The 13,635-nt window shown below is 35.4% G+C and overlaps 2 protein-coding genes across 2 annotated transcripts; both read left to right on the top strand.

Annotated features, from left to right (window-relative positions):
* Positions 1-1,529: 1,529 nt before the first annotated feature.
* LOC112747482 (uncharacterized) lies at positions 1,530-4,080 on the top strand. The gene is made up of 2 exons (XM_025795516.3): positions 1,530-2,124; positions 3,550-4,080. Exons 1-2 carry the CDS (start codon positions 1,733-1,735, stop codon positions 3,977-3,979), a joined length of 822 nt encoding a protein of 273 aa, XP_025651301.1. The 5' UTR covers positions 1,530-1,732; the 3' UTR covers positions 3,980-4,080.
* Positions 4,081-10,798: 6,718 nt separating this feature from the next.
* LOC112747481 (uncharacterized) lies at positions 10,799-13,483 on the top strand. The gene is made up of 4 exons (XM_025795515.3): positions 10,799-11,189; positions 11,312-11,415; positions 11,540-11,624; positions 13,136-13,483. The coding sequence occupies exons 1-4, from the start codon at positions 10,953-10,955 to the stop codon at positions 13,223-13,225; spliced, it is 516 nt and encodes a 171-aa protein (XP_025651300.1). The 5' UTR covers positions 10,799-10,952; the 3' UTR covers positions 13,226-13,483.
* The last annotated feature ends 152 nt before the right edge of the window (positions 13,484-13,635 follow it).

Below are 13,635 nucleotides of genomic sequence, written 5' to 3'. Positions count from 1 at the left end.
CATAAAAGATAAGCAAATTTAGTAATCGCATTTTTATAATAAGTTTTAAATAATAGTTAAATATAAGTTTGTGTCCCCTGTGTATTTTTGTACCAATGACAACAACTAACCAAAAACATAGTTTAAGAGGTACAGTAATTCATGAATGTGCACGTTGAACTAAAAAATATTGTAAGTTTTTTTTCCTGTTTATAAGATATTAATTAAAAAAATGGTATTTGGATAATTATATATATATATATATATTGTATTTTTTATGTATCTTGTTAATTTTTTTCATCAATTATTTTTAATATAAAAAATATACACAAAGATAATACATTAACAATACTTTTAATTAAGTAGCAAATTCCCAATATTTTATATGTTACCCGTACATATACTCTCCATTGTAATTAATACTAGCTAACGTCCTCTTCCCTGCCTAACTTTTTTAATTACTTTTGTTCGTATTATATCATATAAATAAGTTTTACCCCTAAGAAACTAAAAAGAAGACAAAAGCAAATGCGAAGTGAATAATGACAATGAACTATCTTTTTTCAGTCAGATAATGTTTTTCTTTTTTCATTTTTTGTATTTTCTCTTAATTATTACTTATTCACACGATTTATTATCATACTTTTTTAGAAACAATTAGTCAATAAAATAATAAATAAATTAATTAATTTAAAAAATATTTATTAATTATTTAACTTAAAAAAAGTTTGTTTTCATCACTAAATCAGTTATATATATACAATGCAATTAAAATATAAAATATATATTTAAAATAAAATAAAAAATATATATTTATATGTAAATATATAATAATAAATTTAATAACATTTTTTTTACAAAATCAGTTACTATGTAAATGTGTTATTTAATTTATTTTTAGTATATATTTTATACTAATAATTAATTTTGATGACATAATTTTAATATATACAATTATTTTTTTATACATATAATATTTTTATTATATAATTTATTGAGTATATATTTAAATAGGTTATTAAAAAATTTTGTATTAGACATTTTTGTCTTCTTCAAACCATTTTTATTATGTTTTTAACTTTTATTATTTTGTATGAATACTATAAATTTGAGGGTCAGATATGTGTATTTTTTTAAATTTTACAAATTTAAAAGTCAAATTTATATTTTAACACTAAAAATTTATTTTAAATACGCAAATCAGTCCCTCTTATTTGAATTTTTTGAATTATTTTTGTTTTTTACCCAAAATCGACCGTCAATTTTTTACCCCGCCAAAAATCGATCCTTAATTTTTTACTTTCACCCAAAATCAGACCCTCAATTTTCTACTCTCACTCAAATTTAAGTCTCCTATTTATAGTTTTTAATTAAAAAATATCTTTACATCCATAAAAACACACCAACTTTTTATAATTGTACATGATATATTCCTCTAATCCATTACCAAAAAAATTAGCCCCTGTTTGGATATATAATCTAATTTTTGTTTGTTAATTTGTTTTTGCTTAGCAAGACCCCTTTAAAAGCCTCTTATCACCCTACAAGAAGGGTTTATTATTAGTCTATAAACTATTATAGCTGTTTTCCAAACCCTTCTTTACTGTCACCTCTGTTACCACACACACACACCCCACTTCCCTCTTCTTTCTCTTCTTTCTCTTCTCTCCTAACCCCCATTATTTACTTTCTCTGACACATCCATCTTCTTCTTCAGCTACTACCATTTTCTCTTTCTCTCACACTAGTCCTCATGAAAGAAGTAACAGTGGAAGCAGAAGGTCACCATGGAGGAGCAGCACAAGGTGGAGGAGGAAGGAGTGGTAGCACTACAAGCGGGTCTTCAAGGCCAGACCTTCAGAACAGTGCAATGAAGATTCTGAGAGCAAGAGACGGTTACAACAACTCCAACAACACCAACAACAATAACGGAAGTAGTTATGAGGAAGTTGGAGAGAAGCCATCAAGATTTGAAGTGTTTGGATGGTATCTTTATGAGTTCTGTTTCTACTTTGTTCAAACCGTTGTCGTTCCAATTCTCTTCCCACTCATAATAAGCCAGCTACAACACTTGCCAACTAACTCACTCCAACAATGGAACAAGAACCACCAAGACCTACACTGCTCCCAAAAGGAACTTCACTTGTGAGTACCTATATGTTTTTAAAGTCAAGTTTTTTTTTTCTTTTTTAAGTTTTTCTAGAATTTTTTTTATAGCTTAACATTTCACTAGCAAAAGTTAATTTCATTTTTTTTAATAATTGCTATTTTTTCTTTTTTTTTTTCCTAGTAGAAGTACAATATGTAGATTTTAATTTAATTTTTAGTTGGTAAAAAAAAAAGGGTTGCTTTTGTGTATCATGTTATGCAGTCTTTGATCTAAACTAGGTTATGAGTCTTGGGTGTTTCAAAAAATTTCAAATGGGTTTGGTGGTTATGGATGATGGTAATGAGAGGAGGGGTTAGGTTGAAAGAAAAAAAAAAGGAATTTTTTTGTTTTTGGGGTTTTGCTTTCTCAAAAAAAAAAAGGAAAAAAGAAAAGAAACTATTAGGAAAACAAGCTTTATAATAAACCAAGCATAGGGTTCCATTAGAGTGCTTATTTATTTTTTATTTTTTTTAATTCTTTTGGGTCCGGTTCCATTATAGTTCGCAATCATGAAAAGCCGTGTCCTTATTGTGGCTCTCTTACAATGTTACTTTACTCTCACTCAAGGGTTAAGATTCCTTTTTTTTTTCTTTCTATCAAATGGGTACCCTTCATATCCATATCCACCGGACATCAACCTTATTTATTAACTATGCTTCTATCTCCACCCTTTGATGCACAAAGAAAAACAGAACCATGCTATGTCTTACTCTTAAGTCTTATCCCTTCCCAACCCATATTATTGGAAAAAAAAATAAAAAAGAAAAATTAAGAGAGAGAAAAATAAAAGGAGTAAAAAATCTATGCTTTCCACCTAGGGAGTTTAAAAGCCTTTGTCGGACTCACCCAAAAGTCTTCGGGTACCCTTTTGAATATTTATGATGAAAAATAGTGTCCACAACGGTAAACTTATGTTCAACTTAACCTTAATTAAGATTAGTAATTTAGTATAAAATACGAGCATATAATATTAAAAAGTACTATATATATATACACTATTATATGGTACTTCACTTTATTTTCTTAGGCATGGAAGGAAAAAAATTTAAAGTAGGTGCTTTAATTATGAAGTTGCAATTTGTGAATTCTTTTTGGCTTTTTGAAAGCAATGAGGAAGGCCACTTGGTTCGTTAAATAATTTGTATGGAGTGATTGTCGCCATTTATCTCTCGCTTTGTTTGTTATTTTATATTACAGCATGCAATTTAAAGTGCCGACAACATGAAACTGTTTCCATTACATATAACTTTTTAACAAACTCAAACGGCTCTTCACGCTTTTATTTTTATTTTCCCTTTATCTTCTGGTACAGTACTATCTTCTAACAACTATTTCACTTTAAGTAAAATAGTACATTTCAAAAACTATGGTAAAAATTTGATTTGATAGCTTTGACTAAATTATTATCTAACGACTTTCAGGTACATCAAGCTCACAAGTAAAACAATTGGTGGATCGAGTTACTCTGCTTTGGAATGGGCATCAATTGGTTGGGCTACAGGTTTGGCATTGGCTGTTCCAATCCTAGGATTCCTGTCCTTCCACCTTGACGGACACTTCCCAAAGCTCATCACGGCGGCTGCGACCGGCCTCGGCGTCTTCTTCTGCCTGCCGGCCGGATTCTTCAAATCCACAGCCATCTTCATTCCGTACATTATTGGCATTGTTGCGGCCAGCACGGTGGCTAGCGCGGCGCACACGCAGCACCTAGGACTAATGATTCGCGCCTTCACCGGACCATCCCTGAAGAGAAGCCAATTCTCAATAAGGCAAGGTGTGTCTAGCTGGCTGAACCTATATGGCACGGCGGCCGGCTGCTTAGGCGCAGCCTTGATTTCGGCCTTCATATAAGTGTATTTGTGAAATAATGATACGTTCTCAATTAATAAAAATTTCGGAAACAAGAAGCCAAAATGGATAGTTATAAGATGAGATAAGTTTTAAAGTGGTCACTGAAGTTATTCTCGAATTTTATAATAATTTTTGAAGTTAAAGATTAGTCGTATTTGTCCCTGAAGTTGCACTCCAAAACTCAGAGTCGTCCTTTCAACCAATTTTGTCCAACTGCCGCAATTGAAAAGTTGACCTAGAGCCGTTGGTGACACGCTGGCAGCACAACGACTAGCTGATGTAGCGTCGTAAACTATTTTGACTCAATTTGGTCTCTAATTTTAGGTTAAAAATCCTAACCCCCAATTGACTCTCTTCTCCTCTCTTTTCCATCGCACACTCTCTTCTCCTCTATTCTCCGTCGCACCAGCAGTGACTTCTCCATCTTCCAAAACCACACGTTATGGCTAGCGCGAGCAACACAGTTGCGAGCTCCAACAACCAACGATCATTTGGAAGTATCACGAGGAGAATAAATAGAAAAATGGTGTAGGTGCAGGTCGAGATCAGTGTTGCGATGGTCAGCGACAGATTCTAATCTAAGAAAACTGTTCGTGGGTTGCCCAAACTACAATATAAGTGTTTCATGATGTTGTTTGTTGTAATTCTGGATGTAAACTTTGTTGATTTAGTTTCCTGGGTGCAGACTACAGGTAAGAGGTGGTGTGGGTTATTTCTGTGGGTGGACAAAATTTTGGAAGAAGATACGGTAACATGTGATGGTATAACAAGCTCTTCAAATGACAACGAAGAATGGAGGATGAAGATTGCTTGGAAGTTTGGAAGATTATAGTATGAAATTAGAGTTCTTAAAATGGGGGAGAATTTTGGTGTTTGCATGTATGTTGCTGCTGCTGATTACAGTTGTTGTACTTGTCTTAAGGTTGGATAGGCAACAGAGTCAATTGTATTTAGCCAAAAAATAAGTGACATGAGATATGCATATGTTGTTCTGTTTATGTATTTGTACTTGTCCTTTTGGTTGAAAGAAATGCAGATTAAACTGTTTGACATGAATGTGCAAGAATAATTTATAATTTGAATAAACAAGAGGTTATATGTAAATAATTGTTCCTGCACTACTAATGGAATCATCTAATGGAATTAATGTTAATTGCATATCAGAGACCAAGAAACCAAAAATCTGCCACAGCTCAATTTAAGAAAGTCATAATCCATATTCATGTATTCATAATGCAGAAAACATATTCAAAATAGGCATTACAGAGCCAGAAAAATATTCAAAAAGTATATCAAAAGTTCTCAACATATTGAGAACACAAGTTTTGAAAACTAAAATTCCTAACACTTGGGTTCAAAATTCAAAAAGCACATTGCTTCATCAAAATAGTTAAACAAAATAATCTTCTCTTAAACATAATAATCCTAGTCTTCATTTTCTGTTTCTGGGTTGTCTGAATCCAAGATTGGGAACAAACTTCATGAAGTTAGCAAGCCTTGTAACGGTCCCCTGTGATGCACCTTGCATAGAATGATTTGTATGATTTGTTGCAGGTTGACTGGTTGCTAGTGGGGTGGCAGCAGGTGGGGTAGTTGCTGCTTGATTGCTGGAGGACTTCCTTTTGGGAGGGAGTTTTGGTGGCCTCACAAGAGAAGACAAAACCTATTAGTGAAGCCATATAGAATAGTTAGTAAAAGTGCATAAGAACATGCACATAATAAGCTTGAATGTTATCTAATTTTGTGTACCTGTTGAGAGTCATCGGTTTGTGACAACGGTAGTTGACTGAGTTCAAGCTGAATTTTGGTGGGGAGTTGTGGGACAAGGGTGGCTTCACCACCATTAGCAGCAGGGGGTTGGGCAACAGCAGCATCCTCATCAGCAGTTCTCTTTGAACAGTTTCTCTAGGTGTGTCCTGATTTACCACAATAACGACAGTGACCTTTTTGATAAATTCTTTTCATCTTGGTCCTCTACTTTTTACTCCCACTTGGCTCCTCATCTACATCCTTTCTTCTTTTTTTTTCTTAGAATAAATGACCATTTGTACCCATGAAAGATGATAACACTAACATATGTACCCATGATAGATCAAAACTGATCTTTTACCCACGAGAGTTGCCTTCTGTGTGACAAAAATACCCTGTTTTGGTTAAGTGCTTGGTTCGTTATTATCCGAACTTAGTGACACCCCAACCCTCCAAAACCCTATCCATCTTCAATTTCATTTCTAATTTCAACCACACATCCCTATTTCATGGCGGCAGTTTTCTCCTCCTCTGCCGTCATCACCGCTTTTACGTCCCTTTGGACCTTCGTCTCATCCTCACGCTCTCTTTCCCAACTCTCCCTCTTTTTCAAACCATTCTCCATTTCTCGCGCTCGACTTTCCGCAAAATTAACACCATCTATCAACCCTATTACGCGCATGTATCTCCGCCACGGATTCTTCTCATCTCTCCCATGGACCATGCTAGCTGCGAAATGGAATAGTCTAGAAGCTCCTTACAGTCTTCTATGGCTAGTTGCTCGTGGTTACTCACGGAAAACGTGGTGAACTTTGCTCACCAAGTGCGGCGCTTAACACGGAAATGGAGCTTGCGGACCGATCTTGACGAACTCGTTTTGGATGTTAGCGAGGCTTGAGTTTTGGTTTTCGATGTTCATGCAGGCTTGTGCAATCATGGAGTTCAGGTCTTGGGTTTCGATGCTGATGAAAGTGAAGCTTCAAATGATGAGGGTAAAAGCATGAAGATGGAAAAGAGATTAAGCAAAGCCATTATTATTTGCTAGAGTAGTGAAACAGTAGTAGGATATGTGTTCGTATTTGTGTTGTTCAGAACCAACCTTTATTTATACACGAGTTTTTGCTTTCGGAGTTCAAGTGCTTTTCTTGAGAGTAATATTATTCACATTCACTTTGTGTTTTTTTTTCTCTGGACAAAAGTGCCAAGTAATTCCAAAGCTTGCTTTTGATGGAGGCATGGCATGGTATTTCCCATCCCCATAGATATTTTGTGATTGTTTGGAGCTTCTCACTGCTTTCTAAAGGGGGTTTGGAAAAGAGGAAGAGTTAGGATTTGGGAAGCAAAGTGCGGAGATGAAGCGATGGTGCCAAGGAACGGAAAAGCAGCATTGGCGGCAGAGGAGGAGGAAGCTGCTGTCATGAAAGAGGAATAGGTGATTGAAATTAGAAATGGAATTGAAGAGGTATAGGGTTTTGGAGGGTTGGGATGCCACGTAGGTTCGTATAATAACGAAGTAAGCACTTAACCAAAATAGGATATTTTTGTCACACGGAGGAAAACTCTCGTGGGTACAATATCAGTTTATATACCCCCTTACAAAAAAAACTAAGATCGGCGGGGAAGCCCGCTCCGCCCTGCCAAAACTCGTGGTTTAAGCGGTGCGGGTTAGGGGAGCTTTTGCTCTTTTACATTTCCAATTTTTCAGTATGGCCCGCCTTTTTTAGTGGGTTATCCGAGCCGGACCGGTGGATTTAGGCCCGCTTGCCACCCCTACATGTATATTCTAGCTCAAAAAACAAAGCGTTGTCGGCATGAGATTATCAAATAGAAGCAAGAACACAGATCTAATTCGAAGGTGGAGATTGATTTACTACAGTCTGAATTAGAGAAATTTCGTTTAGCAGGAATTGATGGAGGCGATATCATTTCAAAAATAGAGGACAAACTTGAGAAATCATTGCAAAATGAGAAATCTTATTAGAAAGATAAGTCTAGAGTCAAGTGGCTCAAATCTGGTATTCAAAATACAGCTTTCTTCCATTAGAAATTTAGAAATCGAATCCAAAGGAATAAAATTTGGCAACTAACTAGCAGTGATGGTAAAGTGGCTACTTCAAATGACGGTATTGTTTTTGTGACTGAATCTTATTTCAAGGACATCTTCTCCTCCACTTGTCATGAGAACCCTGAACCTCTGTTTAATGATTTTGAACTGTAGGCTTCAAAGACCAGTGATTATGGAAGAAGTGAAATGTGCAACATTTAGCTTTCATCCTCAAAGTGCTCCAAGAGATGATGGTATGACAGCAAAATTTATTCAAAGCTTCTGGAACATACTTAGTGGTGATGTGTTTCGAGCAGTTAAGAGCTTCTTTTCAGGGGGCAGAATTTTGAAGGGTTTTAACCACACTCAGATCTGTCTTATTTTCAAGATTTTTTATGCTAAAGATATGACTCAGGTAAGACCAATAAGCCTATCATTAGTCTTTTACAAGATTATCTATAAATTACTTGTACATAGGTTTCAGGGTATGATGAATAGACTAATTAGCCCTACGCAGAGTGCTTTTATTAAAGGCAGATTAATCTCTGATAATATCCTAATTGCTCATGAGTGTATACATTACTTGAAGAACAAAAAAAGGGGACTCGAAAATGAAATGGCACTAAAATTAGATATGAGTAAGGCATATGATATGGTGGAATGAGACTTTCTTTAGTTTATATTGGAGAAGTTTGGTTTCGACTCCTGATGGATCATGTAGATTCGAGAATTAGTGACAACTGTTTCTTATTCTGTCATTGTGAAAGGACAACCTTATGATTTCTTCAAACCAAATAGAGGTATTCGACAATGAGATCCTCTATCTTCATATCTTTTTCTTTTCTGTGTAGAAGGTCTCTCCTTCTTCCTATACAAGGCAGAACAAAACAGACTAATTCAGGGTCTTCAAATACATAGGTGATGTCCCAAGGTCAACCACCTCCTCTTTGCTGACGATTCCATTTTGTTCTCTAAGGCTAATCCTGAGGCATGTTCAAACATCCTACATTTATTGAACTCTTATGAAAGCATCAGTGGCCAGAAGGTAAATCTTAATAAATCTGCTGTATTCTTTAGCCACAACACTCCCTCCACTACTCATACACTACTGCTAGCTCTATGAATATTAATCATATTGGGACTCAGGATAGATACCTTGGTTCGCCTTCTACAGTCTCTAAATCGAAAAATGCTTCTTTTAGTGTGATCAAAGAGAAGGTTCGGAAAAGAATCTAAGGGTGGAAGCGCAATCTTCTATCGTCAGGTGGTAGACAAGTATTGTTTAAGGCAGTGGGAGAAGCTATTCCTATTTATGCATTGTCTTGCTTAAAGTTGCCTGATGGTTTAATTTCGAAAATTCACTCTCTACTTTCTCAGTTCTGGTGGAGACAAAAAAGTTCTGAAAGGCGGATAGCTTGGGTTAGCTGGGACATTACGACTCGCCCACGAATAGAAGGAGGCCTTGGATTTAAAGATCTCAGAATCCAAAATCTGGCACTTTTAGGCAAACAGTTTTGGCGACTCATAACATAGCCTAATTTCCTATTATCCAAAATCTTAAGAGGTAAGTACTTTAGCAATGGTAATGCTATAACGACAGAAATTGGAGTCTTACCTTCTTGGGGATGGAGGAGCATACTGGAAGGCCGAAAGATTGTTGAAAAAGGTCTTAACTGGGTTGTGGGTACTGGAGAGAATATCCGAACATTTGAGGATCCTTGGCTGCCTCCTCCGTATCCTTTTATGATTTCTAACATGCCAAACAGACAGGATACTTCTGAGTTGGTTCCAATAGTTAAAGATCTAATTATGGAAGACAGGAATTGGAATCAGAATCTCATTCAAGAATTATTTTCGCAAGACGTTGCAGACAAGATTTTGTTAGTTAAAATTCAGCAGAGTAGGGACAAATTGCAATGGATTTTGAACAAATCCAAGCAATATGATACAACTTTAGGTTACAGAATTGGCTATTTATTTTACTATTCGCCTTTGGAGCTTTTCCCAAATTATATGCAGAAGAAAAAGCCGTGGATTGATCTATGGAAGTTGAAATTGCCTCACAAAATTAAGCTATTTATCTAAAAAGCTCTCCATGGCCGGTTTCTGGTGTTTACTCAGATTCATCACCGCATCCCATCTATATCGTTAATATGCCCCTGTTGTCATGAAGCAACAAAAACAACTACTCATTGTTTGATCGATTGCTCTAGAATTAAAGAAGTATGATCTCAAAGTTATCTTCATGATTGTCTTCCCCCTCAGATTCCTAACGACTTTTGGACTTGGTGGACTGCATCAACAGACATACTTAACCCGTTGAAGAATGCTGACCGTAATCCTCAATTGCTTGCCATCATTTGCTGGAACTGCTGAAATTAATTTTTAAAGGTTCTACTTCAATGTCGTCTCCAAAGAACTCCCAGTTTAGATCATCATTTTCATGAGGCAAACTCTTAGTTTCATTCAATTTGACTTATCATTTTTTTTTAAGATTTTTTTCGTTTTTCGAGCACCGTTGGATGAATACTCAATGTATTGTTTTGAAAAATCTCCACCTTTTATTATGCTGTCATACTTTTAAATATTTTTATATTTTATTTTTTAATAATTAATAGAATATAACCTATTATCTTTAAAAAAAAATCTTTAAAACTGTGACAGAAAGACTTGTATATCTTTTATAAAGTTCAAAGACTTTAACCTAATAAAATTTTTTCAAAGACAAGAGTGTTCGATGCAAAATTTTTTAGTACTTATTTAGATATATATTATTCTACAAATTGAGTCTCAATATTTGACTTATATATTGCAGGCAATTTAGACTACAAGATTTTTTATATTTTTTTTTCTCTTTTACAATACAACACACTCACGCATATTGCACTACACTACATGGGTTCTTTTTTTCCCACCAATGATATTTGAACCCCGATATGGTTTTTTTTTGTTATGCCCGATGTGGGGTTTTTGGGAGGCACATAAGATGTCAATTAAACCAAGCCTCCAAGGCCCATAAGGACCACAAGGCCCATTCTTTCATCAGCTGGAAAAAAAAATTCCCCAAAATGAAAGGCACAAACAAAAGCGTTTCGCCATTGCAGGTTTTGGTTGCAGCTCAGAGAAGAAGTAGAAGTCGCCATAGCCAGAATCACGTTTCTGTGACACCACCAACAAACAATGATGCAGCGATGGTTGACTAAGCTACGTACTTTCGCCGTTAATTCGCCCCAGTCTTCTCCGCCACTTACACCAATTTTCCGGTGTCTCATCCACCACGCGCCGCCGTTGCAATCCCTCCACCTCCCTGCTTCCAGCAATCTCACTTTCACTTCTCGTTCTCTCTTCAATTTCTCGTCTTCACCTCATTTCTCATTTTCTCGTCTCCCATCTCGTCTTTCTCCACTTTCTCCCTCCGTAAGTTTTTCATTTCCACAAAACAGCAAAAAATGTTTTTTTTTTCTTTCTTGTTTTAAATGATCAACAGTGAAATTAGCTTCTTTTTATTTTACACATAATTAATAATATTATTATTGTAGTTGGTTCAAGTGCGGCATGTATCATCAAGGGAAAGGAAGCTGAAGAGAAAGCCAATGACCCCAGTCACTTCTAAGATTAAGAAAACTAAGATGAAGTCTTATTCGTGCGTGCTTTTTTTATTTTAAATGTTTTATGTCATATTCTTTAGAATTTAGAATTTCAAAGTTTGGATTTTTCGTTTGTGGGGTGTTTGGAGTGAGTGAGTCATTTTTGGCAATGCTGTGCAGGTCTTACAAGTTGAGGTTTCGAACATTGAAAGATGGAACCATCAGACGCTGGCATGAGGGGAAACGCCACAATGCTCATTTGAAGGTTGGCATATTTTATTTTATTTTATTTTTTAAGATTTAGTTGGGTAGCTTGAATAAGGCCTTAATTATTGATCCTTATGTGGACTGTGGTTGTTTTGTTAGGGTCTTCAATAGTTCTATTGTTCTGTTAGTGAAAAATAAATAACAATATAAAACTCGTTCCCAAAATTGACATGTAACATTTCATTAGGTGTTAATTAGATGACCAAAAATAATTCACATGTTTCAAACACTATATCTGGACAAAATAGTAGAGCCTGTAAATTGAATTTTGTCATTAGATTTTAGGACAAAATAGAAAAGCTTGTGTTTCCTTAGGAATCAGAGTTATGAAATTTGATTGAGCAATGAGATTAACTGTAGTTTGATAATGTCAATGTATCATAAAAGTTTGGGGGGATGAAGTTTTCAAAATATAAAAATAGTGAATATTGACATCAGTGGTGTTTGTCCCACGTATGATGTATTGGATATAGGTCATTGTGATATTGTTGCATTTATCCATGGCTAAACTTGTGATTTTATCAAAGCATTCAGAGCCCTGGATGTGGGCATGTACTTGTGGTGGATGATGGTAAGCAATGTATACAATATTCCCTAATATCTCATGGGAGCTGTAATCTCCCCGATTGAGACTCGCCGATTGAGTGCTAGAAGCAAGTGCGTGTGCAGTCTTTTCCCCATCATATACAAGGGAATGACTTGCAATTAAATGGTATGAGGAGGCAAGGAATTAAGTAGAACAAAACATGATAACCCAGTATTTTGTTTGTAGGATTCATGTCACTCTTTGATTACCAAACTGGGACACAGATTTGATGCTTTGAGTGGATTCCAATGTTCCACTCCCTCTTCTTAAATAACTCCAAAATGCCAAACTCTCATTTACATCCTTATAAAAATAACCTGAGCTTCTAAACCTCATAGCTGCATTTTGGTCTGGCTCCACACAAATGAATTGGCCCATGCTTCAATAACAATTAAGAATCCTAAGTTCTGATCTTAGTTTCCCTACGGTGCACTTAAGCAGTCTGGTTTGGCTCTGGAGTTATACTCTCATATTCTCAGGGAGAGTGAGATATGATCAGAATCTGTACTTTTTATGAACCTGATTTTCAAGAATTTGTTTCTCTTCAATTCTTCCATTGCAATGTTTCTCAATTCTTCTTCATTTTGATTAGGTGATGTAAACGCATAGACACTCCACTTTGGGGCCATTGCATGTATATATACGTATATGATCTAAGTTATTTTTGGTGACTTTGATACGTTGAAATAGGTATACATAAGGCCTTTGAAAAATTTCTCTTTTGTTCTCTTTTATTTATCACCCTCATCTTTTGGTATATGTACATAATTGGACATCTAGATACAATTTGACTGATTATCTGGTATAATTGATGTGTGAGTGGCCATATACTATATTATGCATATCAAGTGCATTATTGCATCTCAGGAAATCAGGATAGTACATTTTCCTTGAAATTGATGAATTTGTTATATTCAATGCAGTCAAAGAAATCAAAACGCAGATTGAGAAAACCAGCCACTGTACCTGTAGCTTATGCCAAAGTTATGAAGAAACTGAGTTTTTGTGGTTAGAAAGCATAGTAAGTTGCTGCCAGTTACTGCAGAAAGTGGAATTTGTGGTCACATTCACATGTTGCTTTTTTAACTCTTATCATTTGTCCACTTTCACATGTTAAGAATCTTTGTAGAATGAGCAATATTACGAAGCAATTTCTTTCTCATCTTGTTTTGCTGGAACTGTTAAGAGTTGAATGTGCCTGTTCAAAGCGGCATTTTTTTGGTAGACACAATGTTGTGCAATATTATTAACATGCTGTGGCTGATTGATTCTTTGTTGGAGTACATCCTATTTTATTTTAAGCATAATAAAGTACCACAGAGTTGGATTCTTTAACTTATTGACGGTTTAGTAGTGTATACATGAATTTATAACGTGGACATTAGTTGATTTATATTCATGTTAAAAAAAGTTATTCAATTAA

The sequence above is a fragment of the Arachis hypogaea genome, chromosome 15 (assembly GCF_003086295.3).
Source record: "Arachis hypogaea cultivar Tifrunner chromosome 15, arahy.Tifrunner.gnm2.J5K5, whole genome shotgun sequence".
Taxonomy (NCBI): domain Eukaryota; kingdom Viridiplantae; phylum Streptophyta; class Magnoliopsida; order Fabales; family Fabaceae; genus Arachis; species Arachis hypogaea.
This window is presented reverse-complemented; position numbering and strand designations above follow the sequence as displayed.